This window comes from Rhinatrema bivittatum, chromosome 2 (assembly GCF_901001135.1).
Source record: "Rhinatrema bivittatum chromosome 2, aRhiBiv1.1, whole genome shotgun sequence".
NCBI classification, from domain to species: Eukaryota; Metazoa; Chordata; class Amphibia; order Gymnophiona; family Rhinatrematidae; genus Rhinatrema; species Rhinatrema bivittatum.
The window spans coordinates 74,749,865-74,773,926 of record NC_042616.1 but is presented as its reverse complement, the minus strand read 5'-3'; the positions used below and the strand labels follow the sequence as shown (position 1 = coordinate 74,773,926).

At 41.3% G+C, this 24,062-nt stretch overlaps 1 protein-coding gene across 1 annotated transcript in view; it reads left to right on the top strand.

Annotated features, from left to right (window-relative positions):
- Positions 1-15,581, top strand: part of ADCYAP1R1 (ADCYAP receptor type I) — a 596,453-nt gene extending 580,872 nt beyond the window's left edge. The window contains exons 14-16 of the mRNA XM_029588349.1: positions 5,021-5,150; positions 5,264-5,305; positions 11,515-15,581. Coding sequence (XP_029444209.1) covers positions 5,021-5,150; positions 5,264-5,305; positions 11,515-11,703 — 361 coding nt within the window. The 3' untranslated portion in view covers positions 11,704-15,581. The remainder of the gene's footprint in view (positions 1-5,020; positions 5,151-5,263; positions 5,306-11,514) is intronic.
- Positions 15,582-24,062: the final 8,481 nt, after the last annotated feature.

Here is a 24,062-nt window from a genome sequence, read left to right as displayed (position 1 = left end):
GAGTCGGTTGGACCATTAGATGACAGAGGGGTTAAAGGGGCTCTTAGGGAAGATAAGGCCATTGCAGAAAGACTAAATGAATTCTTTGCCTCCGTGTTTACTAATGAGGATGTTGGGGAGATACCAGTTCCAGAGATGGTTTTCAGGGGTGATGACTCAGACGAACTGAACGAAATCACTGTGAACTTGGAAGATGTAGTAGGCCAGATTGACAAACTAAAGAGTAGCAAATCACCTGGACCGGATGGTATGCATCCTAGGGTTCTGAAGGAACTAAAAAATGAAATTTCTGATCTATTAGTTAAAATGTGTAACCTATCATTAAAATCATCCATTGTACCTGAAGACTGGAGGGTGGCCAATGTAACCCCAATATTTAAAAAAGGCTCCAGGGGCGATCCAGGTAACTATAGACCAGTGAGCCTGACTTCAGTGCCGGGAAAAATAGTGGAAACTATTCTCAAGATCAAAATCGTAAAGCATATAGAAAGACATGATTTAATGGGACAAAGTCAACATGGATTTACCCAAGGGAAGTCTTGCCTAACAAATATGCTTCATTTTTTTGAAGGGGTTAATAAACATATGGATAAAGGTGAACCGGTAGATGTAGTGTATTTGGATTTTCAGAAGGCGTTTGACAAAGTCCCTCATGAGAGGCTTCTACGAAAACTAAAATGTCATGGGATAGGAGGCGATGTCCTTTCGTGGATTACAAACTGGTTAAAAGACAGGAAACAGACAGTAGGATTAAATGGTCAATTTTCTCAGTGGACAAGGGTAAACAATGGAGTGCCTCAGGGATCTGTACTTGGACCGGTGCTTTTCAATATATATATAAATGATCTGGAAAGGAATACGACGAGTGAGGTTATCAAATTTGCAGATAATACAAAATTATTCAGAGTAGTTAAATCACAAGCAGACTGTGATACATTACAGGAGGACCTTGCAAGACTGGAAGATTGGGCATCTAAATGGCAGATGAAATTTAATGTGGACAAGTGCAAGGTGTTGCATATAGGGAAAAATAACCCTTGCTGTAGTTACACAATGTTAGGTTCCATATTAGGAGCTACCACCCAGGAAAAAGATCTAGGCATCATAGTGGATAATACTTTAAAATTGTCGGCTCAGTGTGCTGCAGCATTTAAAAATGCAAATAGAATGTTAGGAATTATTAGGAAGGGAATGGTTAATAGAACGGAAAATGTCAGAATGCCTCTGTATGGTGAGACCGCACCTTGAATATCGTGTACAATTCTGGTCGCCGCATCTCAAAAAAGATATAGTTGCAATGGAGAAGGTACAGAGAAGGGCAACCAAAATGATAAAGGGGATGGAACAGCTCCCCTATGAGGAAAGGCTGAAGAGGTTAGGGCTGTTCAGCTTGGAGAAGAGACTGCTGAGAGGGGATATGATAGAGGTCTTTAAGATCATGAGAGGTTTTGAACGAGTAGATGTGACTCTGTTATTTACACTTTCGAATAATGGAAGGACTAGGGGGCATTCCATGAAGTTAGCAAGTAACACATTTAAGACTATTCGAAGAAAATTATTTTTCACTCAACGCACAATAAAGCTCTGGAATTTGTTGCCAGAGGAGGTGGTTAGTGCAGTTAGTGTAGCTGGGTTCAAAAAAGGTTTGGATAAGTTCTTGGAGGAGAAGTCCATTAATGGCTATTAATCAATCATACTTAGGGAATAGCCACTGCTATTAATTGCATCAGTAGCATGGGTTCTTCTTAGTGTTTGGATAATTGCCAGGTTTTTGTGGCCTGGTTTTGGCCTCTGTTGGAAACAGGATGCTGGGCTTGATGGACCCTTGGTCTGACCCAGCATGGCAATTTCTTATGTTCTTATGTTCTTATGGGATAGGAGGCAATGTTCTACTTTGGATTGAGAAAAAAGATAGAAAGCAGAGTGTAGGGTTAAATGATCAATTTTTTCAATGCAGAAAAGTGAATAGTGGAGTACCCCAGAGATCTGTATTGGCAATCTGCAATGTATATGCCATATTCGTTGTATTCGTGGGGGTCATGAAACGTATGGCAAACCCCCACGAATACAATGTATCACTAACGAATAATCCCTCACCCTCCTGACCCCCACAAGACTTGCCAAAAGTCCCTGGTGGTCCAGCAGGGGTCCTGGAGCGATCTCCTGCACTCGGGTTGTCGGCTGCCGGTATTCAAAATGGCGCTGATAGCTTCTAGGACATAGTAAGGGCAAAGGCTATCGGCGCCATGTTGAATACTGACAGCCGATGACCTGATTGCAGATCGCTCTAGGACCCCCGCTGGACCACCAGGGACATTTGGCAAGTCTTGGGGAGGTCAGGAATCCCCCCCCCAAGACTTGCCAAAAATTCCTGGTGGTCCAGCGGGGGTCCAGGAGCGATCTCCTTCACTCAGGCCGTCAGCTGCCAGTATTTGAAAATGGCGCCAATAGCCTTTGCCCTTACTATGTTACAGGGGCCGACCAATGGCAGGGACTTTTGGCAAGTCTTGGGGAGGTCATCCCCCCCCCCAGGAGGTCGTCCCCCAGGACTTGACAAAAGTCCCTAGTGGTCCAGCAGGGGTCTTGGAGCGATCTCCTGCACTCGGGCCATTGGCTGCCAGTATTCAAAATGGTGCCGATAGCCTTTGCCCTTACTATGTCACAGGTGCTACCGGTGCCATTGGTGGGCCCCTGTCACATGGTAGGACCACAAGATGGCACTGGCCATCAGCCAACACCCCAAGTGCAGGAGATCGCTCCAGGACCCCCACTGGACCACCAGGGACTTTTAGCAAATCTTGGGCCGTCAGGAGGGTGGGGGGTTGTAGTAAATTAAATTTAAAGGGTTGGGATGGGGTTATTTTTGGGAAACAAATACATATGTAACTAATGAACGGATTGGGGTCCCCCGAGAATGGATGCAATGGATTTGGGTCCCGATGAATACGAATACTGAATGGGATGAATCCATCCCTGCTGTACATCCCTAGTAAATGCAAACTGGTTGTTTTTGCTTTTAAAAAGTAGAAAGACAAGGAGACATTCAGTGAATTTAGTAGATGATACATTTAAGGCAAATATTTTTTTACTCAACGCATTATTAAACTCTGGAATTGGAGGGCGTGATGAAAGCTGTTAATGTAACTGGGTTTAAAAAAGGTTTGGAGAAGTTCCTAGAACATCAAGCTAGGTTGAGAGAACATTGCCCAAATCTCATCTTTGGGTGAGTTTGCTCACTCCAAAGATCATCAAATCTTCACAAGAGAGCACTGTTCTGTTCGTACATCTCACTTTGAATAAAGTGGCTCCTAACCCCTACACTAATATCTAAACCTCACCTCGAGTTACTAGGTGGGCCTCCTATAGAGATATAAATACCTACCTAGGTGGAGGGGCCCTATGGCTAGGTGCTCTCTCTCTCTCTCATTGTAGAAGGGCCCTGACAGCTAGGCTGGTCCCCCAAGTGCTTGTATGTTGGAAAAACAACAATTCTGGCACTTATCACAAAGTGTAAAAAAGTTATCACAGTTTATGCTCACTTTGCATAGGTATTAGCACAAATTGTGATAAACTGCCTATTACCATAAAACAGGCCCCTTTTCCTATCACATGCAATATTTAGTGCATTTTGATAAATCCAGGCCCAAGTCTCATCCCATATTGCTTTAGGTGTAGATTCTGCACCATTTTGGTAGTCATTCTCTAGACTACCTGTACCCTTTCTATATCCTTGCTGAGGTATGGCCTTCAGAACTGGATATAATATTTGTTTGATTCTTAACTCTGTCCCTAAATGTTTTTGTTTTTTTTTAATGTTCTAACGGGTGCACCAAGAAAGAGAAAATTAAGTCACTTTGAATCAGGCTATACTGTGCCTGAAAGTCATATATTCCCGTAACTGAAATTTGCTTTGATATGAATGAATGTGGAATTTGTTCGCAGTTGGATTCTTTATTTTGCTAAAGATAGCATATCTCCAGACACCATTCCTAGGTTTTACTGTATTCTCTTAGCACTAGATGCTATTGCAATTGGCTGGCAGAATGGAATAATCAGAGCTTTACTTTACAGGGATCAACATAAATGCTTTGCAATTAGAGTTCCTGAAAAATAAATACATGAAATTTGGAGCACTAAAATGTATAGGAGAGCCTAGAAACTGAACAATTTGAAACTAAGATTTACAAGCTTAAGCAGTATACAAGTCAAATCCTAGTCATCTTCTTGACAATAAAATGGTAATGGCCCCTGGGAGTATGCATTCATTGAAAACATCAAACCCTCTTAGCACACAGTTGTTCTTAACATAGAAACAATCCCTAGCGATACCTGTCACGCTGATTCAGCTAATTAAAAACGGCAGAAGCAGACCCATGTCAGCGCCATTTTTCATTTCTTCTATACAAAATCGCACATGCCTGCGCTTGGACCTAGCTGGTGCCATTTTGCATGGCAAAATTAGCAATGGTGTCAACCTTGTTCTACCAGCTCTATTCTAAATTTTGTCTTATAAAATGACCTCAGCCACATTCAGGCCAGTGCCATTTTGTATGTATGAAATTTAAAATGGCACGTAGCTAGTGCACTGGCTTCATTTCTAATCATAGCAGCAGTGACCCGGGGATCACACTTGCCCCGTGAAGAACATCAGTGTGGTTAAGAGGGTTCTGGGGGAGGGGAAATGCAATCAGGAAGGAGGGCTGGGGGAATGTTTATATTTTTAGTGGGGGATGAGGCTGATATTTTGTGTTGTTTTTTTTTAAATTTCTTTTAAATTGTGGTTGCTGTGTGGTTTTCTTGTTATAAATAAACGAAAAGAAACAAACAACAAAGAAAGTGAACAAAAATGAAAAAAAAAATCAATGTCTGTGCACAACCCTAATGACCACCAATGAGGGCAAGCAGATGTGCTGTATTTCTATTTATGTTAGAAAATGTTAGCAACACTGCTAAATAATCGTCTGCTTTGAAAACTGAGTAAGTATTGCCCTTCTAATGTCATTTTCATTTATTGCAACAGGAGGCTGGCTCGCTCCACACTGCTGCTAATCCCATTATTCGGAATTCACTATACTGTCTTTGCCTTTTCTCCTGAGAATGTCAGTAAACGGGAGAGGCTGGTGTTTGAGCTGGGACTGGGATCATTCCAGGTGAATATCGAGTCCAGTATGCTTTCCCATGGTTAACCATCCTCACATTTGATTCATGGCTTTGCTAAGTGCCCAGACTTTACAATCTTTCTTTCTTTCTTCCAACTTTTCAGGGCTTTGTTGTTGCAGTGCTGTACTGTTTTCTGAATGGGGAGGTAAGATCTTATTTTGGTATGCCTGTAGGCAGATTTGCATGTGACTGCAAATTGAATTCTGGGAGTCAAATATAATCCAATTTATAGGTCATCCCTCATTATTTGATCAGCATATGCAAGCCATGTGTTTAATGTACACATAGAGCTTTTCATTTTTTCATTTTATTTTGAAGTTTAGAAGCATAATTACATTTGGCCACACTTTAGCTAATAAAGAAAAAGTCATATTTATTTTGACTATTCATGCTCATTACAGCTACAAAAATAATGGGCTTCATTATTGTTTAGAAGTTTGTTCATTCATGAATATTGTATATTCCTGAATTATCTACAACTGTAAAATGGAATATTCAGCTGCTATTTAAAGTGTTTTTAAATATTTGATATAATCTGCTTCAAACAGTAGGGATATGCATTTGTTTAAAACAAATGTGATGAATAAAGCCAATTCGTTTCATTCGGGGCCCCCCAAATGAAACAAATTGTATTTGTTGCATTCATTTTAAATGAATGTATATGGTCAAGGCCTAGGCCCGAGGCTAGGGCCTCACCTAGAGCATAGGCTAAGGCCCAAAGCAGGGGCCATAGCCTATGCCTTAGTGTGACGCTGGTGCTTCAGCCTAGGCCTAGACCTAGGTCCAAATCCGTGGTCTCGCCTAGGGCATGGATAGAGGCCTGAATCTGGGCCAAGGCCTAGGCCCGTGCATGATGCCAGGCCTCAGCCAAGCCCCCTTGACTGAACAAATTTACCTGATCTATCAGGTATCTGCGGATGCGGTCAGACCGGGTCCCGATGCATGAGCCAGCCTATGCCGAAGCTCAGACCATGGCCTTATGCCTGGGCTCTCTTGGAGGAAGAGTCCCGACGCCTGGGCTCTCTTGGAGGAAGAGTCCCGATGCCTGGGCCTCAGCCTAGGGTCAGACCCAGGCCCAGAGCCCAGGACTTGGAGTAGCCATGACAGTGTCAAACATCCTCTTCTTTTCTTCTTCAACTGACTCCGTCTGCTGGGATCATTCTGGAGTTAATAAACTCTGGCACATTCGCCCTAGTGGAAGGTGCTATTCTAATGTATAGCATTAATATACAGTGCCATACATCAAAATGGCACTGTCTACTAGCGGTGACTGCACCAGAGTTAATTAATTCCAGCGCGACCCCAGTGGACAGCGACAGTTGAAGAAGAAAAGAAGAGGATGTTGGATGCCATTGGAGCTATTCCAAGGCCTGGGCAGAATCATACCATCTCGTTGGATTAGTGTAATGGATTTAATTAAAGCAAAGGGGCCTTACATATATTTAGAAGATTAAAAAAATATATATTCAAAGTGTTTAGGAGGCAGAACCTGGTTCTGCTTTGCCTCTAACCCTGCCACAAAAATGTTACTCACCGACCTAGAAAATCATCTTTTATATTTTTTTTCTCTGACTCCTTTATTCCTAAGGGTCCTTTATTTACTCCCACTCAGAGCAAGTCTTGTAAATTGGAAGAGCTGAGAGCTCCATGCCGCAGGGCTGTAGGGCTGTGGGGGAGAGCAGTAAGAAAGCTACTGCTGTCACCTCCACTTACAGCCCTTTGACTGACACTGGAATGTTTGACCAATGGGTTTCAGGGAAAGAAATAATTGTCTGCATTTCCACTGATACTGCTGTTACTTCCCCCTGTAGACTATTGGCAGGCTGAACAATGCCCAACTAGAGGACTGCAGTGGAATGCATGCAATGCTGTTCCACAACACAGCTATTGCTCCCACCTTCTCCTGCAGCCTATTGGCTGGCTGTGGAATGTCTGACCAATTAGATGCAGAGGAAGTCAGGCAGTGCACTTTTGTCTTTCAGCTACTGCTCCCACCTTCCCCTTCAGCCTACTGGCTAGTGGCTAGCTCTAGAATATCTGACTAAATGTTTACAGGGGAACTAGAGAGAAGTAGCAAAGACTGACAGATTTCCTAAGGTAAAGTGGAGATGGGGGAAGCCTGCTGATAGAGGGACAGAAGAGCTATAAAGAGGATGAGAGATGGTTTAAAAGGTAACACTGTCTGGAAAGAGAATAATACTATGAGGGTATGGAAAAGGATCTGAAAGAAGGAAATTATGACTGGGAGAGGAGGAGGAGGTGAGGAACTGGGAGGGGAAGAGGGACTGGAAGAGTAGCTGAGGGAGAGGAGTAGACACAGGCTGTGAGACAAGAGAAGGGTGAAAGAGGGGACATATTGGACTATGAGGAGGGAAAAGCAGCCAAGAGAAGAGGAAAGGCTCTACAGATTTGGAGAGAGGACAAAGGGCTGTGAGTGGTAAGGTGAAGGGCAAAGAGAAAGAGAGAGGTGATGAGGACTTGGAACTGATCTGTGTGGATAGAGAGGAAGGGGGTGATCAGGGGGTTGATAAATCCCCTTCCCTGGATTATAAAATTCAATGTATGCTCATGTAGGAGGGGGGGGAATTAAGAGTACAGAAAGAGTAAGGAGGGAGGAGGAGGAAAAGATAGGGAGATGAGGAAGAGGAGATTGGGGTGTGGGAGAGAGTGGTGGCGACAGGTGAGGAAAGGGGAAGAGACTAAGGTGTGGATGGTTTAAGGGAGGATATGGAGCAGCAGGGAGATGACTGGTGGGAACGAGCCAGGGTTGGGGAGAAGAATGACTGATGGGACGTTGAATTTTCCTTACCTGCTCCTCTCTGCATATTTAAATCCAGGCTGGTCACTCACAATCACAACCCACTGTGATCTGTTTTGACTTGTAATTTGTGTTGAGTTCATCACCCCCAATTATTTTCAAAAGTTGGTTCCTATGATTTTAACTAGATAGCCTCAAAAAATAACATGTTCTGTACCTTCTAAAGTAAAAGCACATAGTTAGGCGTAAGCTCAACGTAAAAGATGGAATGGCTCAGACTGTTGGACAGTTGGAGTTTTAAAATATACATGACCATGAGCAGTCTTCTGACAGTAGGAAGAAACCTATAATGACTTGATTACTGAAGTAAAAGCACCCACAAATTTCCCTGAGCTACCCATATATAACCTGCAGAATCAAACCTTTATTTTTAGAATTTTAAACCTGGTTTATAAAGGAGTTTCTCCCATTTTTTGTGTACATGTATAAAACCCTTTTCAAATCAATATCATAGAGTGTATGAAAAAATCTCTCTTAATAACAGCTCTGGGAATGAAGGAAGCTTGTTAATTAAAATATCAGTCTCCCTGAAAGAAAACTACAAGTATATTTCTGAATTGTTATGACTTGAGCATATTGGAAAATGAACATCATATAAACAAATCATGTGACTGGATTGTCTGTAAATACGAGCACTGGGCAAAATAATCCTGGTCAGCAATTGCAATCATAAGTAAGGATGTACATTCATTTTACATGAAATGGGAAATTATAATGGCATTTTCTGATTCATTTCATTTAACTTTTAAAATGAAATAAAAAGACATTAAACAAAATGCTATTCATTTTCATTTTCCTTCCAAGAATAATGCCACCAACCACTAGAAAAATAATATAAAAAACATCCTCCAAACTCCCCTGCATCCTCTTAGCTTTTTCATTATTTGGATTTTTCTTCAAGGGGCAGGAATTATTCCCAGTTGCCTCTGCTCCTCCGTTGAGTTCAATGTATATGGTAACAAAAGATTGAGGCTGTGCATAATGGCACTGGCCATGGCTGGCTCCATATTATATAGTAGAGATGTGAATCGTGTCCTCGATCGTCTTAACGATCGATTTCGGCTGGGAGGGGGAGGGAATCGTATTGTTGCCGTTTGGGGGGGGTAAAATATCGTGAAAAATCGTGAATAATCGTAAAAAATCGAAAAAACGTAAAATCGCAAAACCGGCACATTATAACCCCCTAAAACCCACCCCCGACCCTTTAAATTAAATCCCCCACCCAAATGACTTAAATAACCTGCGGGTCCAGCGGCGGTCCGGAACGGCAGCGGTCCGGAACGGGCTCCTGCTACTGAATCTTGTTGTCTTCGGCCGGCGCCATTTTCCAAAATGGCGCCGAAAAATGGCGGCGGCCATAGACAAACACGATTGGACGGCAGGAGGTCCTTCCGGACCCCCGCTGGACTTTTGGCAAGTCTTGTGGGGGTCAGGAGGCCCCCCCCAAGCTGGCCAAAAGTTCCTGGAGGTCCAGCGGGGGTCAGGGAGCGATTTCCCGCCGCGAATCGTTTTCGTACGGAAAATGGCGCCGGCAGGAGATCGACTGCAGGAGGTCATTCAGCGAGGCGCCGGAACCCTCGCTGAACGACCTCCTGCAGTCGATCTCCTGCCGGCGCCATTTTCCGTACGAAAACGATTCGCGGCGGGAAATCGCTCCCTGACCCCCGCTGGACCTCCAGGAACTTTTGGCCAGCTTGGGGGGGGCCTCCTGACCCCCACAAGACTTGCCAAAAGTCCAGCGGGGGTCCGGAAGGACCTCCTGCCGTACAATCGTGTTCGTCTATGGCCGCCGCCATTTTTCGGCGCCATTTTGGAAAATGGCGCCGGCCGAAGACAAAAAGATTCAGTAGCAGGAGCCCGTTCCGGACCGCTGCCGTTCCGGACCGCCGCTGGACCCGCAGGTTATTTAAGTCATTTGGGGGGGGGTTCGGGAGGGTGGGGGATTTAATTTAAAGGGTCGGGGGTGGGTTTTAGGGGGTTTTAGTGTGCCGGCTCACGATTCTAACGATTTATAACGATAAATCGTTAGAATCTCTATTGTATTGTGTTCCATAACGGTTTAAGACGATATTAAAATTATCGGACAATAATTTTAATCGTCCTAAAACGATTCACATCCCTATTATATAGTCAGAAATGAACATCACTGCTGGCTTTGTTCTTCCAGTACCATTTGTACTTGTCTCATCAGCAGGAGGATTTTTCCTTCCCCATGAAGAAAATTTCAAAGCAACAAAGGGTAAAAGGGATAAAGGAGGAAATGAAATGAAATAAGCAAAAGGAAAAAAAAAAAAAGAAAGAAGGAAAAAAAGAAATAAAGCACATGCCTGTGCACATCTCTTGGTGGGTTTTGTTGGGCTGCTATCACTAGCCTACTAACATTAATATAAACTATGCAAAACTGACAAAGCCCCTTCAGAAATGAGTGAGTTTGTAGTATGGCTGAGTTTATATTCTCCTAGTAAGTGATCAGGTATCGGGGATATGTACAGCTGAAATTTTTGTTTACATTGGTTTCTTATATTTTTAGGCCATTTTTGGCACAAATTTATTCTGTTTTGAGGGTTGTTTTTTTTCTCTAATTTCATTTGTATTCATTTCAGAAAAGAGCAAGTACTATTTGCAAATAATGCATGCCATTTTCAGAAATGAATAAAAATGAACATGTTCAGGGGTTTGGGGGTCCTTTTCAATTTGTTTTGGAGTTAATGAAGCAAAACCAAAATGGCCACTTCTGGTTCGTACCACTGTTTGTTTTGAAAAGAATTCAATTCAGGTATCATGATCCAATAAAAGCCCAGAGGATGGGGTTTATGACCGCAATCGCTGATCATGATTCATTTGTCCATCTCTACGCAGTACAATGCAATGGAAGGAATGCTTAACCTGCCCATTTCCAAATTTGTTGTGGTGGCTACCAGCCAATATTGGCAGAGAATATGAAAAATAGAGATGTGCATTCATTTTGAAATGACATGAAACATACAGCTAAACAGGCTGTTGTATTTTGTGTCATTAGAAAAAGAAAATCACCAACATTTGTTTTTCATTTTCCATTTTAGCACGCATTATTTGTATTTCATAATAATAAACTGGAAAACAAAATGAGATGACATCAAATGAAAAACAGTTGAAATGAACCAACCCCATCCCTAGAAAACAGTCCAAATTGAGACCTCTCTTTGAAACTGTAGTATGTACTTCTTCTAAAACAAGGAAGAAGCTTATTCTAAGGAAACCTTTCTTTCAAAAACATCTCTTCAGCTTTGATGAGAAATATAGACAATCAAAAAGAACTAAAATTTGAAATTAAATTATCACAGATTGGTTAAATTAGAAGTGTTAAACTGCTAAGCAAAAATCTCTTCCAAGAATCAGAGCTATCCTTCCTCTGGCTGCGATTATGCCTTCCTAGTCTATTGCATTGTTAAGAACCAGATTGTCTGATGATCAGCTGTAATTATTTATTGCTTGTCAGCATGTGCCCTAACAGCAAAGTACATCAAAAAATGACCTTTTAAAGTTTCTCCCTAAAGGTGCAATCAGAAATAAAGAGAAAATGGCGGAGTTGGAAAGTCAACCGGTATTTTGCTGTGGATTTCAAACATCGTCATCCATCTCTGGCGAGCAGCGGAGTGAACGGGGGGACACAGCTGTCCATTCTGAGCAAGAGCAGCTCTCAGATTCGGATGTCAAGCATAAATGCGGAGAACCTAGCAACATGAGCGTCTAAATGGGGAAATGCCCCATTTAGGAATCCTGTTTTCTTTGACCTTCATTGTTTTTGTTTTTCATTGGGAAGCTGCAGGAGATGAAAGTGAAAGGAGGCAGAAATGTTTCTTCCAATGTCCTGGAGTTGAAGTAGAAGGAAAGAAATTGATGAGGGAAAGTTAATTGTAAATATATGACCTGTGAGATTCAAAGCAAAGTGTGCATAATTCAGGCCAACCTCACTGCATTTCACAGTCTGCAGAGTTGAAGTGACTGTTGTACGATTCTGAATATTAGTTTCCTGATTTAAATCTGTGAAGGATGCATTTGTTCTGTTTACAAAGCATACCTACCATTCCACCCTCCATATTGTATTTGTGTCCGAATTACAGGCGTGTCTTCAAATTCTAGGATAACCAGAACTTGGGCTAGTATTCACCAGTTTAACAAAATTCTGGAACAGGTTTCTGACTTGGCCACAGAGAAGAGGACGTGCTGGATCCGGTGCCAAAGGGACAGAATAAAATATAATTTGGGGTGCTGTTCATTAAATTGTTGCATGTTTGAGAGAAAAACAAAAACAACAAGAACTTGTTTTCAGTACCTGTAACTCTCTGCAACAAAGAAGAGATTTGTTTTCCCAAGAATGTAGCTGTTGCTTAATGGGCAACTTACTTTGAAGTTAAAATTAGATTATTTTTATCAAATAACCATGCCTTGGCATGTTTTGAACTACAACTAAGCTAAAAACCTATCTATTTTTATGACATGGAAGACGGTTGAAGTTTATTTCCCCCCCTATAAAGAAGGTGTCCACAGTTATTATACTGTACATCATAGCAGCTGGCTAACTTAACAGAGTTTAGATGAAGCATACATACATATCACATTGGAAAATTATATTAAACATTTCTTTCTCTCACAGGGTTTATTTTCTTCATCACAGCTGATGTTACATCATGCAGTGCAAGCTCGGGAATGAGCAGGCCAGTGTACAGCATGTCAAAACTAGTAGCTCAGAGAAACAGTGTTATAACAGAAATTATATAAGCAATCACTAGTCCAGACAGCAAAGTTGAATCTTATTGTAAAACCACAGTATAGAATATCTGTTAACAGGTAATTATTTTTCAGCTAGTATGCCTCAGATCTCATGAATGCCTTTCTGGAAAGTTCTTTTTAACTATGCCTTCCACTCAGAGTTATGACTGGTATATATCTACTTCTCTCTAATTTCAATGATGTCAATTAATATTGATGTGACTTTATGTGGGGCATAAATATTTGGAAGACTTTCAGAGTTCATGGTCCCTTTGAATATTATACTGCTATACCTGGATATATGAACATGTACATTGACTATGTCACTTGAAATATCTTACTTCAGGTATACATAGCAACGCAGTATTATCTAGAAAAAGAACTCTAGGGGCCACAGCAATATGAATGCTGGTTGTCGTGTTGAATGTAGGCCTGATATGTTGGGTACAGTATGTTGGGTACATGCATAGATACCTCCTCTGGTAGCCAACATATATATACATCAGAAAAAGAGGAACCAAAAGGCAGAATCTGTTTAAATAATGTAAATACTAAATACTGTAAATAGCTACTAATGCTACCAGTGTTTTTTCTTACTGTGTAAACATTTTGGGGTAAGAAACTTACATCATTAGAAAAGGTATGTGGTGCCATGTACTTTTGAGCCATATGGTAATTTGCTAATAAGATTTCCGGTTCCATTTCTTTTTTCTTTTTGTTTTTAAATGTACTAAATTTACTATAGTACCGTTCTTGTGATTCTTGTGCATCTGTTCTATTGTTAGCTAATGATCAACATGTTTTGACAACTCGTAATGACTGTATGTAAAATGGTATCGCAAAGTCAATGTTATTCAAGAATATTTCTTGTTCCTTTTTCAATTTAAACTACAACTGCCTAGGCACATCCACTGTATGGTACTATAAAAATAGAAGGTTCACCACCCTTCCTATCCAGTTACTGCTATTTTTATGGCAGACGCACTGAACCTAGAAACAATAACCCATCAACACTGCGTAACACGATGAACATGGACATAAATGCTCAGACTTTCGAAAACATTAATATCCAGGCTTTCAAAAGCTTATCGTCTTGAAATTTGAGCACAAGAAGGCTTAAGTACCATTCAATTACTCAGCGATTTGATAGTATAATCGAAGTAGGGTCTGCAGGTGCCATATCATTTTTCTCTAAATGTTATTCTACAGTGCAAGCCTTGGTCTAAAAGTTACACAAAACTGTCTTGTGCAACTAAAATTGAAAGAGGACAAAAAATGTTAATTTAAACATTTTAGATTGACTCTTTTTCATTTTTATTGAGAGAAGTATATTTAGTGAAAATTGCATTCTAAAACAAAAGTAATGATTTTGGTTTATTTTCTCTTTCATGTCTCTGTTCTGAATACAAAGTTCATATACGATAGATGGCTTTTAGAGAGAGATCCAGTTAGAAGAAAAGAAAATCTGACACGTTTTCCTCCCAATTAGATTTACAGATTTCATAAGATAATGTTTAAAAATTATCCCAAGGGACAGTTTACTGGAAACACAATCCGTAAATCAAATGTGTGAGGAGAGAGAGAGAGATTGGAGAGAAGAGGAGCGGAACTGGTCTCAAGCTCAAACAAAATATGTTCATTTTCTACATGACAGATGTTTATCTGCCCTTCTCTTCTGCAAAAGCAAGGAAATGTCATTGTACTGACACTGACAGCAGTTACATAAATGACAAACATCAAGGCCTGACTGTTCTGCCACACAGTGGGCAAGGAAAAGGAAGAATTCAGATAGCATTCATAGTCAAAGTAGGACTAGTAACTGCTTCAGAAATCAGTTGTTCCTCTTCTTCATAAACGAGTGAGGGGGGGGGGGGGGTGGCAATCATAAGAGACCTAACAGTTACAGCAGCAATGTGCAACTACAGTTGTCAGAGCCTGATGAGACTGAGGCTTACCAAGATCCTATGTAGGCAGGTGCAAGATGCATAGCCAGGAAAGTCCTAATAATTTAAGAGAAAACAAACTTCTTTTTGATAGCGTGGATGACACTGAACGTTGTGTGGCTGTTGCTGCTGGTGGAAAACCTATTGCCACTTGCATGTGATAGGATTCCAGATGCAACAGAGAGAGCTAGTGGAAAGCTAATTGGCAATCCCAAAGCAAAAATAATAATAATAATCATAATGACATTTTTCCACAGATTGCAAGATATTTTTCTGTTTCATCCCCAGAAGCATGGCTGAGTAGTATTAATACCTATAGGAAAAATAGTTTTTACCAGCTGTTTGAAGCAGGAAATCTTTAGCGCCAACAACTTTCTGCTGTACTTGAATATCATTCCCTGCTGTAGAAGATGCCGTCTCATTGCTTGAGGGTATTCTATACTTGGACTTTATATTTTGAAACCTTACTCAAATTCTTTCAGTGGTCATGTGATATTCTGTTTGATGACAAACACAGTGCAGTTTTATCATAATGAAGGCATAAGAAAGACTCCAGGGCTGCGTTCATAGCAATGACAACTACATCACTAAATAATGACAGCTTCAATGAAGATGATCACTGACTCATGATGGTGGTTGTGCTTTAATGTCTGTAAATGAAGCTACAAAGCCCACTTTATAACCACCTAACATTACTCTGATGAGAAGGTAGCTTTTAACAGAAAAACAAGCATGAGATTTAAATCTTGAAACTGATTTAGGTAGGCTTACATAAGAAGTCTTTGAAAATCATTGATGTTCTCTTTCAACCATGGTAAGAAATCAACAGGTGTAATCTGTGAGATAGCCCATTTGTGTAGCAGGTTGGCAGAAGAAGAATACTTTCTGGCCAGTCCTATGAATAGTCATGGTACATGTTATGATCATGACAAACACAACCGCTAATGTCCCAGAGGTTTGCGGTAATGTGTAAATGTGAATTCACATCATATTAAATACTTTTGATGAAAGACCTCATACAAGGCATACATATGATCAATGCTAATTAGCACTAAAGTATACCAACAGTATAATCATGGGTCTGTGATATGCCGATCAACTTTTTTTTAAAAAAAATTTTCGCTCAAGTGAGCTCACTCACTTGAGCGAAATTTTTTTTAAAAAAAAGTTGATCGGCATATCACAGACCCATGATTATACTGTTGGTATACTTTAGTGCTAATTAGCATTGATCAATGTATGCCTTGTATGAGGTCTTTCATCAAAAGTATTTAATATGATGTTGTGAATTCACATTTACACATTACCTCAAACCTCTGGGACATTAGCGGTTGTGTTTGTCATTTAGTTGAGCCACTATCCCCGCCTTATATAGAGTGCTATGAGAGTTTATTATTCTACATGTTATGATCAAACAGTATTTATCTGCACAAAATTAGCAATGCTATCAGTACAATCAGTGATTATAATCATGGTTGCCAGCTCTGTGGGCGCAATGGGTGCTTTCCTGAGCACCCTGAATCCTGAGAAAATTCCTTCATGGTGGAGTAATTTGTAGGGATGTGAATCGTTTTTTTAATAACGGGTTGGGCTACAGGTCGGGCGACCCGTGTAACTTTTTGCCGAAAAAAAACCCCTACCCCAACCCTTCAAATTTAGTTAATTACAACCTCCCCACTCTCCCGACCCCCCAAAAAAACTTGCCTAAAGTCCTTGGTGGTCCAGCGGGAGTCCCGGGAGCGATCTTCCGCTCTCGGGCTGTTGGCTGCCAGTAAACAAAATGGCGCCAATGGCCCTTTGCCCTTACCATGTGACAGGGGCTACTGGTGCCATTGGTCGGCCCCTGTCACATGATAGGAGCAATGGATGGCTGGCGCCATCTTAGAAAATAGCGTGGGCCATCCATTGCTCCTTCCATGTGACAGGGGCCGACCAATGGCACCAGTAGCCCCTGTCACAAGGTAAGGGAAAAGGGCCACTGGTGCATTTTGTTTACTGGCAGCCGACTGCCCGAGAGTGGGAGATCATTCTCGGGACCCCCACTGGACCACCAGGGACTTTAGGCAAGTTTTTGGGTTATCAGGAGTGTGGGGGTTGTAATTAACTAAATTTGAAGGGTTGGGGTGGGTTTGTTTGTCTTTTTTTAATAAATGTGCCCCTCCCCCCACACTAACCTGAGCAAAGTTTGGGGAAAATCCATCTCAGGATTCGGGTCCTCCAACTCATGCCGAATTGGACTATTTCTTTGAAATTTTCCAATTCGGCAAAAACAATTGCACATCCCTAGTAATATGTATTGACTTTATCACCTCCAGTCATTTTGAAAAGTTGGCTCCCATGTTTATCATGGGTACCTTTTCCTAAAAATGAAGAATATCTTGTATTCATGAAAGTCAGTTACTATATGGACGCTAAATAGTGCAGTATAGATTGCAATGCTTATTTAGAATGATGAGATAATAGGGATGTGAATCGTGTCCTCGATCGTCTTAACGATCGATTTCGGCTGGGAGGGGGAGGGAATCGTATTGTTGCCGTTTGGGGGGGTAAAATATCGTGAAAAATCGTGAAAAATCGTGAAAAATCTAAAAATCAAAAAAATCGCAAAACCGGCACATTAAAACCCCCTAAAACCCACCCCCGACCCTTTAAATTAAATCCCCCACCCTCCCGAACCCCCCCCAAATGACTTAAATAACCTGCGGGTCCAGCGGCGGTCCGGAACGGCAGCGGTCCGGAACGGGCTCCTGCTCCTGAATCTTGTTGTCTTCAGCCGGCGCCATTTTCCAAAATGGCGCCGAAAAATGGCGGCGGCCATAGACGAACACGATTGGACGGCAGGAGGTCCTTCCGGACCCCCGCTGGACTTTTGGCAAGTCTCGTGGGGGTCAGGAGGCCCCCCACAAGCTGGCCAAAAGTTCCTGGAGGTCCAGCGGGGGTCAGGGAGCGATTTCCCGCCGCGAATCGTTTTCGTACGGAAAATGGCGCTGGCAGGAGATCGACTGCAGGAGGTCGTTCAGCGAGGGTTCCGGCGCCTCGCTCCAAAATGCCGTGCGCTCCGGCCCCGCCCCCCGACACGCCTCCCGACACGCCCACTCCGAAAACCCCGGGACTTACGCGAGTCCCGGGGATCTGCGCGCGCCGGTGAGCCTATGTAAAATAGGCTCACCGGCGCGCAGGGCCCTGCTCGCGTAAATCCGCCCGGTTTTGGGCGGATTTACGCGAGCAGGGCTCTGAAAATCCGCCCCTTTCTGTATAGCTCATGACATACAGTACCCACTGATAAGACTTTTTTATTCTCTTGATTCCTACTTAGGCCATTCCTCCTGTACTGATAGTGTAAGTAATTTGCCTTTCTTGCAGTGATAAATGATACTTAAATCCCAGCTTCAATCTTTTGGGGGAGAGGATAATTTTGCAAAGATTACATTATATTCATAAAATAAAGGAAAAATTAGAAAAATCAAGCTGATTGTGTAGTGAAATTAAATTCTGTGGTTGGGAAAAACTGGAGTACCAGTAAAATGTTAGCGAGCTCAAGCAAGACAATTTTATCTTCGCATTTATGTTGCTTCAAAAGGTGGATCACTATTTTTTTTACGTTTTCTATATCTGTCTATTCTTTAAGACTAATTCTTGATTTAGTTGTCTTTGGGCTGGATTTATCATTCTCGGCAGAATGATGAATCCCACGAAAAGGGGGAGCGGGGCAAAGGGGGTTGGGCCTGAGAAAGGCCGCTGCCATTCGCACAGCGACAGTGCAATTTTGCTGGCCGCGGTGCTGCCAGCTGCAGCTTTTCATACAAATAGCGCCACCGTTTACGGTGGCACTATTTGCAGCACTACTGCCAGTGAGAATGTTCCTAATATTATCGCTGGCAGAGGTGCCGTGGCTGACTCCTCCCCCTCTGTGCCTCGACTCCTCCCCCTCTGTGCCTTGACTCCTCCCCCTCCCTGCCCTGACTCCTCCCCTCCATCTAATTAACATCCTATCGCACTTGAGAAAGGGTTTATCACATGCGTTAGGGCCTTATTGCATGCGATAAGGCCCTAACACATGCGATAAACCTTTAGTAAATAACCCCCTTTGATTGTGAAAGGGGCATTAATCCCAATAATATATATGGTCAAAAATATATTTCCTTTGAGAAACAGAATACATTATCCTGGACCTAAATATCAGTCATACGGCTGGATCAAAAACAAAATTGAATCCTCTATTCATTAGCCTCCCTGAACACAAATCACAACAGATAGATTGATCCATACCCAATAATATTCATTAATAAAATTGAATGAAGTTTTAAATCGGTATTTTTGCTGTACTATATAAAATTATTTTGATAACTCTACTTTCATTAAGAAAATAAGAGCATGATAAAAGGAGGATGATATCACATTGAAAGATTAAGCATTTTCTGATCCAAACATTGTCTTGATGTCCCATAGAAAAGGATTTTTTTTGGCATTTATATGTCCAGAGCCAGCTCAAGGACAAATGGTGCCCTGGACAAAAAAATGTTGATGGTGCCACTCCCTACAATGCATTCTCCCCCTTCTCCCTCTAGGTACCTTTTCTCCCTTCCTCCAGGTATTTTTTCTTCTGCCACCTCCCTTCTCCCCAGGCATTAACTCCCTCTTCTCCACTCCTCCCTCTATGTATTTTTTCAATTTAAATAATCCACAATTCTGGCATCACCTCAGTAAAATCAACACAAACTCGCCATTGCCAGGCACTTTGGAAATGACACAAATCCCAATAATATAAAAAAGCATATTTCAAACCTATATAGCAAACTTGTCATACCAAAATAGCATTAACACCCAGGACTCAAAAGGCAAAAATCATACCTGTGAAAAGCAGCATTACAAATATTATACTGCTCGCTAGAATACCAACACACTTCCTACTAGGAAAAAAGAAGAAGTCAAACTGCTACATATTTCTTCACAGAAACGAAAAACTTCTGTCACACCCACACACAAAAACACAGACATATTCTAACCTAATACAGAATAAGGAACACCAAATAAGAAATAGAACTAAGCCAGAACTTCCAGACTCTGCAGGAAGTGCACCATTGCAGAAATAGAAACAAATAAATTCCCCCTGTACTGTGCAAAATACAAATATATCAGAGATGTACATATTCTAATCACTAAACTTAATTCATACATGTTTTTTACTTTTGTTGTTTGGGCATTTTATTTTTTCTAATTATGTTGGTCTGGCATTTTTTTTTCAGTTTTCAGTGTCTTTCTCTTTTCCATTTTCCTTTTCCAGGGTCTCTTTTCCATTTTCTCTTTTTTTTCCCTTTCTCCTGTGTATTTCACTTTCTCCCCTACTTCTGTCTGACAGTAATTTTTTCCTTTCACTTCATTTCTCTACCTCTCTATTCACTATAGCTAGATTTCACAGCCTTCTTCTCCATCTCCAGTTCTCACTGCCCCAGCTTTTCAATGGCTTCCCTTCCCTTGCCCTCCTCAGCACTCCATCTCCCCTCTTATCTCCAGCGATCTACTCCTTTGTCTTTATCCCCCAATTTCTGCTTTCTTTCTCTCTTATCCCCCACTATGCCCAAGCTGACTATCTCTCTTGCCATCCTCATTCAAGTTCTCCTGTACCTATCTTTTTACCTCTTTTTTTTCCAGGTCTGCACATGTTTTGTTTTGCACTTTCCCCACTTCTCTCCATAATACATCTACCTCTCTTACTCCATTATCCTTCCCAGTCCTCACAATCTTCTCATTTTTTCATATTGTGCCTACCTACCAGCTTCCTATCTCCCAATCATTAATCCCTTCCCTAGTCCTTCTTCCCCTCTCTTTCTAACCTCCTCCCTATTTTCTCCATTCTCTCTCTTTCTTCAGTCTCCTTTTTCCCCTTCTCTTTTTCACTCACTCTCCAGTCCTCATATCCATCCTCTGTACTCATCCCATTGCCAGTTCTCTCCTAGAATTTTCTGCCTCTCTTTCTCTTACCAGCTTAAACTCTGTCACAGTCATTCACCATCTCCCTTGCCTCCAGTCACTTTTTTTAAGAAACATAAACACAGAAACAGAATCATGATGGCAGAAAAAAACTATATGGACCATCTAATCTGCCCCTATCCATCCAATTTATGTAGCCATTACAACTCCCATGGATGGCATGCCTTCTTTCTTTTGCCATCTCAGATGTTTTATCTGTCTTCATCATCTCATCCCCAGTCCCATCTCCATCTCTTCCATCCCCTTGTCCTTTCTGTCTGCCACTCCAACCTCCCCAGATTTGTTATGTCCCATCCTAATTGCCTATACATTCTCAATCTTCCCCTTACCCAAATGTGGTAAGTTTCCCTCTTTGTTCCACCAGTCACAATCCTCTCCACTCTCCGGTTCTCTCTCCCTTTATTTGTGATCCTTCTCACTCCCTTTTCCTCCCTCCCTATCCTGGGCCTACTCATCTATCCTAGATCTTCTTTCGTACTTAGTGTTCCCATCTTGAGTCTTCTTTCTCTTTCACCCTCTACCCCTGTCTGTCCCATTGCCACTCCATGTTGGTCTCCCTGCCCTCCTGCCACCAACCTTTGTAGATTCCTGACTCTCTCTCCCACTACCTCAGTTACAGTCTATCCATCTCCCCACCTTCCTATGTAGCCTGTCTTCCCCCTTTGCAGATGTATCTACCCTGTCTAGCCCCTCACTATTAGTAGGAATAGCTTTGAGTACTAGTGCATCAGTTTTATCTGCTGCATTGGGTACAGTCTCATAGTTTAAGTCATTACATCCCAAAATCTTGTGGTTCATACTACGAGACTGGCCCAGCACAGCAGAGGAAACTGATGTGCTATTAAGTGCTACTTCTAATGCCAACCACATGTATGGATGGAGATCTTTGGAAGCATACCTGACCCACCAGGTTTTGGGAAGGCTTAAGCCACCTCAAACCCTATCTTATACCAGATGCTTATCATTACTGTTGCTGTCCAGCATAAGCTGAGCAGTCCAATGGATGACGATGGCGCCTCATCTTGTAGCACCCCATGCAGCACACAACTTGCCCAACCCAAAGCCCAGTCCTGTGCATGGCTGATTGTCAACATACATGCTTGCTTATAGAGATGTGTATCATTTTTATATATTGTATTGGTTCGTGCTTTGTTTTTCCCGCGGTTAACTTTGTTTTTACCATGTTTCGGGGTTTTTTTCATATTTCACTAATTTCGTGTTAATCCACACTAACAGGAGTTAGTGTGCACTAAGTTCCATTAGTGTACACTAACTATATAACATATATATAACAATTTCAGTTAGCGAAATAATTTCGGAGAACTATTGTTCATTTTGGGGTGCTCCCAAAACAGGACGAATTAGACAATTTTGTTGAAATTATCTAATTCATCTAAAACAAATGTACATCTCTATTGTTTATTACCTTCATAGTGCTGAAAAATGTTTTGTTATCTGTTATCAGAGCAAGGTCCCTCAAGTGCCTTCTCATCTTATTAATAGTTAGAGGAAAAGCACAAGTAAAGCAAAACTTAATTTAACCTAGCCAACCATACCTTTCTCTCTATTTTTGTGGTTAGTAGAGTGAATTTTCAAAGGAGTTATACATGTAAAAGCAGCATATATCGTAGCAATTTTCAAAAGCCCATTTATGTGCATAAAATCCATTTATGTGCATAAAACCCAGTTTATGCACGTAAAACTTTTAAAAATTACCTCCATAGTATGGTAAAAGTTCTACAGGAGTTGCTGACAGGGATTTATGGATTTATTTATTTGTACAAGCAGCAACAATTGCAAACTATGAAATTATCTTCTTACAAAAGAACAAAATATCTAAAAATCATATGAATACATGAATTATAAAATGTAAATTTCTTTTCTCCAGAATTACATATGCTTTTCCTTTTCTTCATCTTGAAATTGCTGTAGAACATTACCATACAGTACTATAGATTCTTATTTAATGAGGACTATAGCAACAAAGAGATTTGAACTGAATGAAAAATTAACTACTGCTGAACACATCTTAATATTGAGTTTGTGGTTGTTCTGTACCTTATATGAATTTTCCTTATGCAATTTTTGTTGAAGGTGGTATCGATAGCTGACATAAATAGCTGGAAATAACTTGTTTATTTCAGTTTTGTTGGAACCGTGGATAGCACATCTAGTTTGTCAGTTCAGAGAAATAATTCTTCTGCCTTCTGATTTTCCTTAGATACCGTCAATCAGGAAAAAAGAGTGTGTTCATATAAGATAAGATACAGAACAGTATAATCAGAAGACTAAGCATGCCTTTCTGAAATGCTTTTTTATAAGGTCATAGGGATTTCAAGCAAATCTGTCATCGGATTTTAATGGATAGTTTAATTGGCAAGTCTTAAGATTTATGAGGGCACAGTCTTATTTTTGGATGGATAAGGTTAATTTAACATGCACTTGTTTATGCTATTATTTATCTTAAAAGTAGAGCAAAAATTGTACATGTATATGATTTTTAATAGGGTGTTTCGTATCTCTTTCTTTTAGAGGATATGTAGTGTTAGTACATTACTGTGATTGGTAATGATAATTGTTTCATATGTGATTTCATGTAAGGCTGAAGTAAATATTGTGATTAGTATATTTTTAAATGTGTAGCATTCTCTTTGAATGTATAGCAGATCATGGTCAATGTGAAAGGGCATTGATGCTTTTATACAGTTTCTTCCATGAGAAGAATGATCTCACTGGAACTCAGAAGTAAGTGATATTCAGTAAAAGAAAGTCTAGTTATAGAGTGATGCAGAAATAAGAGAAGCAACATGAAAATAAATTAGTGATTTTAATATAATGTTTTACATTGCAATACCCATTTATTGACATGCTAAACTAATTTAGTCCTAAGGACATTTTCTAGGAAGTAATAATATTTTGATAAATATGTTTTTCTAATTCCTAAAGAAATCATACTATTTTTTTAAAGAAAGCAATATGGGGCAGATTTTCAAAGGCCTCGCGCGTAACATACGAGCGTAACCTGAGAAAATCTGCCCCTGCGCGCGCCGAGCGCGTATGTCCTAGGGCTTGCAAGAAAGGGCAGGGTGTGGGCGGTCTGGGGGAGGGCAGGGGCGTGGCCAGAGCCTCCAGGCACAGCGGCCATTGGCTGGTAGGCGGGCACAACTTACCCAACAAAGGTAAGGGGGGGGTTCTAGGTAGGGCTGAGGAGCGGGTTAAGTAGGGGAAGGGAGGGGAAGGTGGGGGGAGGCGGAAGGAAAGTCCCCTCCGAGGCCGCTCCGATTTCGGAGGAAGGCTGCTCGGCTCGGCGCGCGCGCGTTGCACAATTGTGCACCCCCTTGCGCGCGCCGACTCTGGATTTTATAACATGCGTGTGGCAGCGCGTGCATGTTATAAAA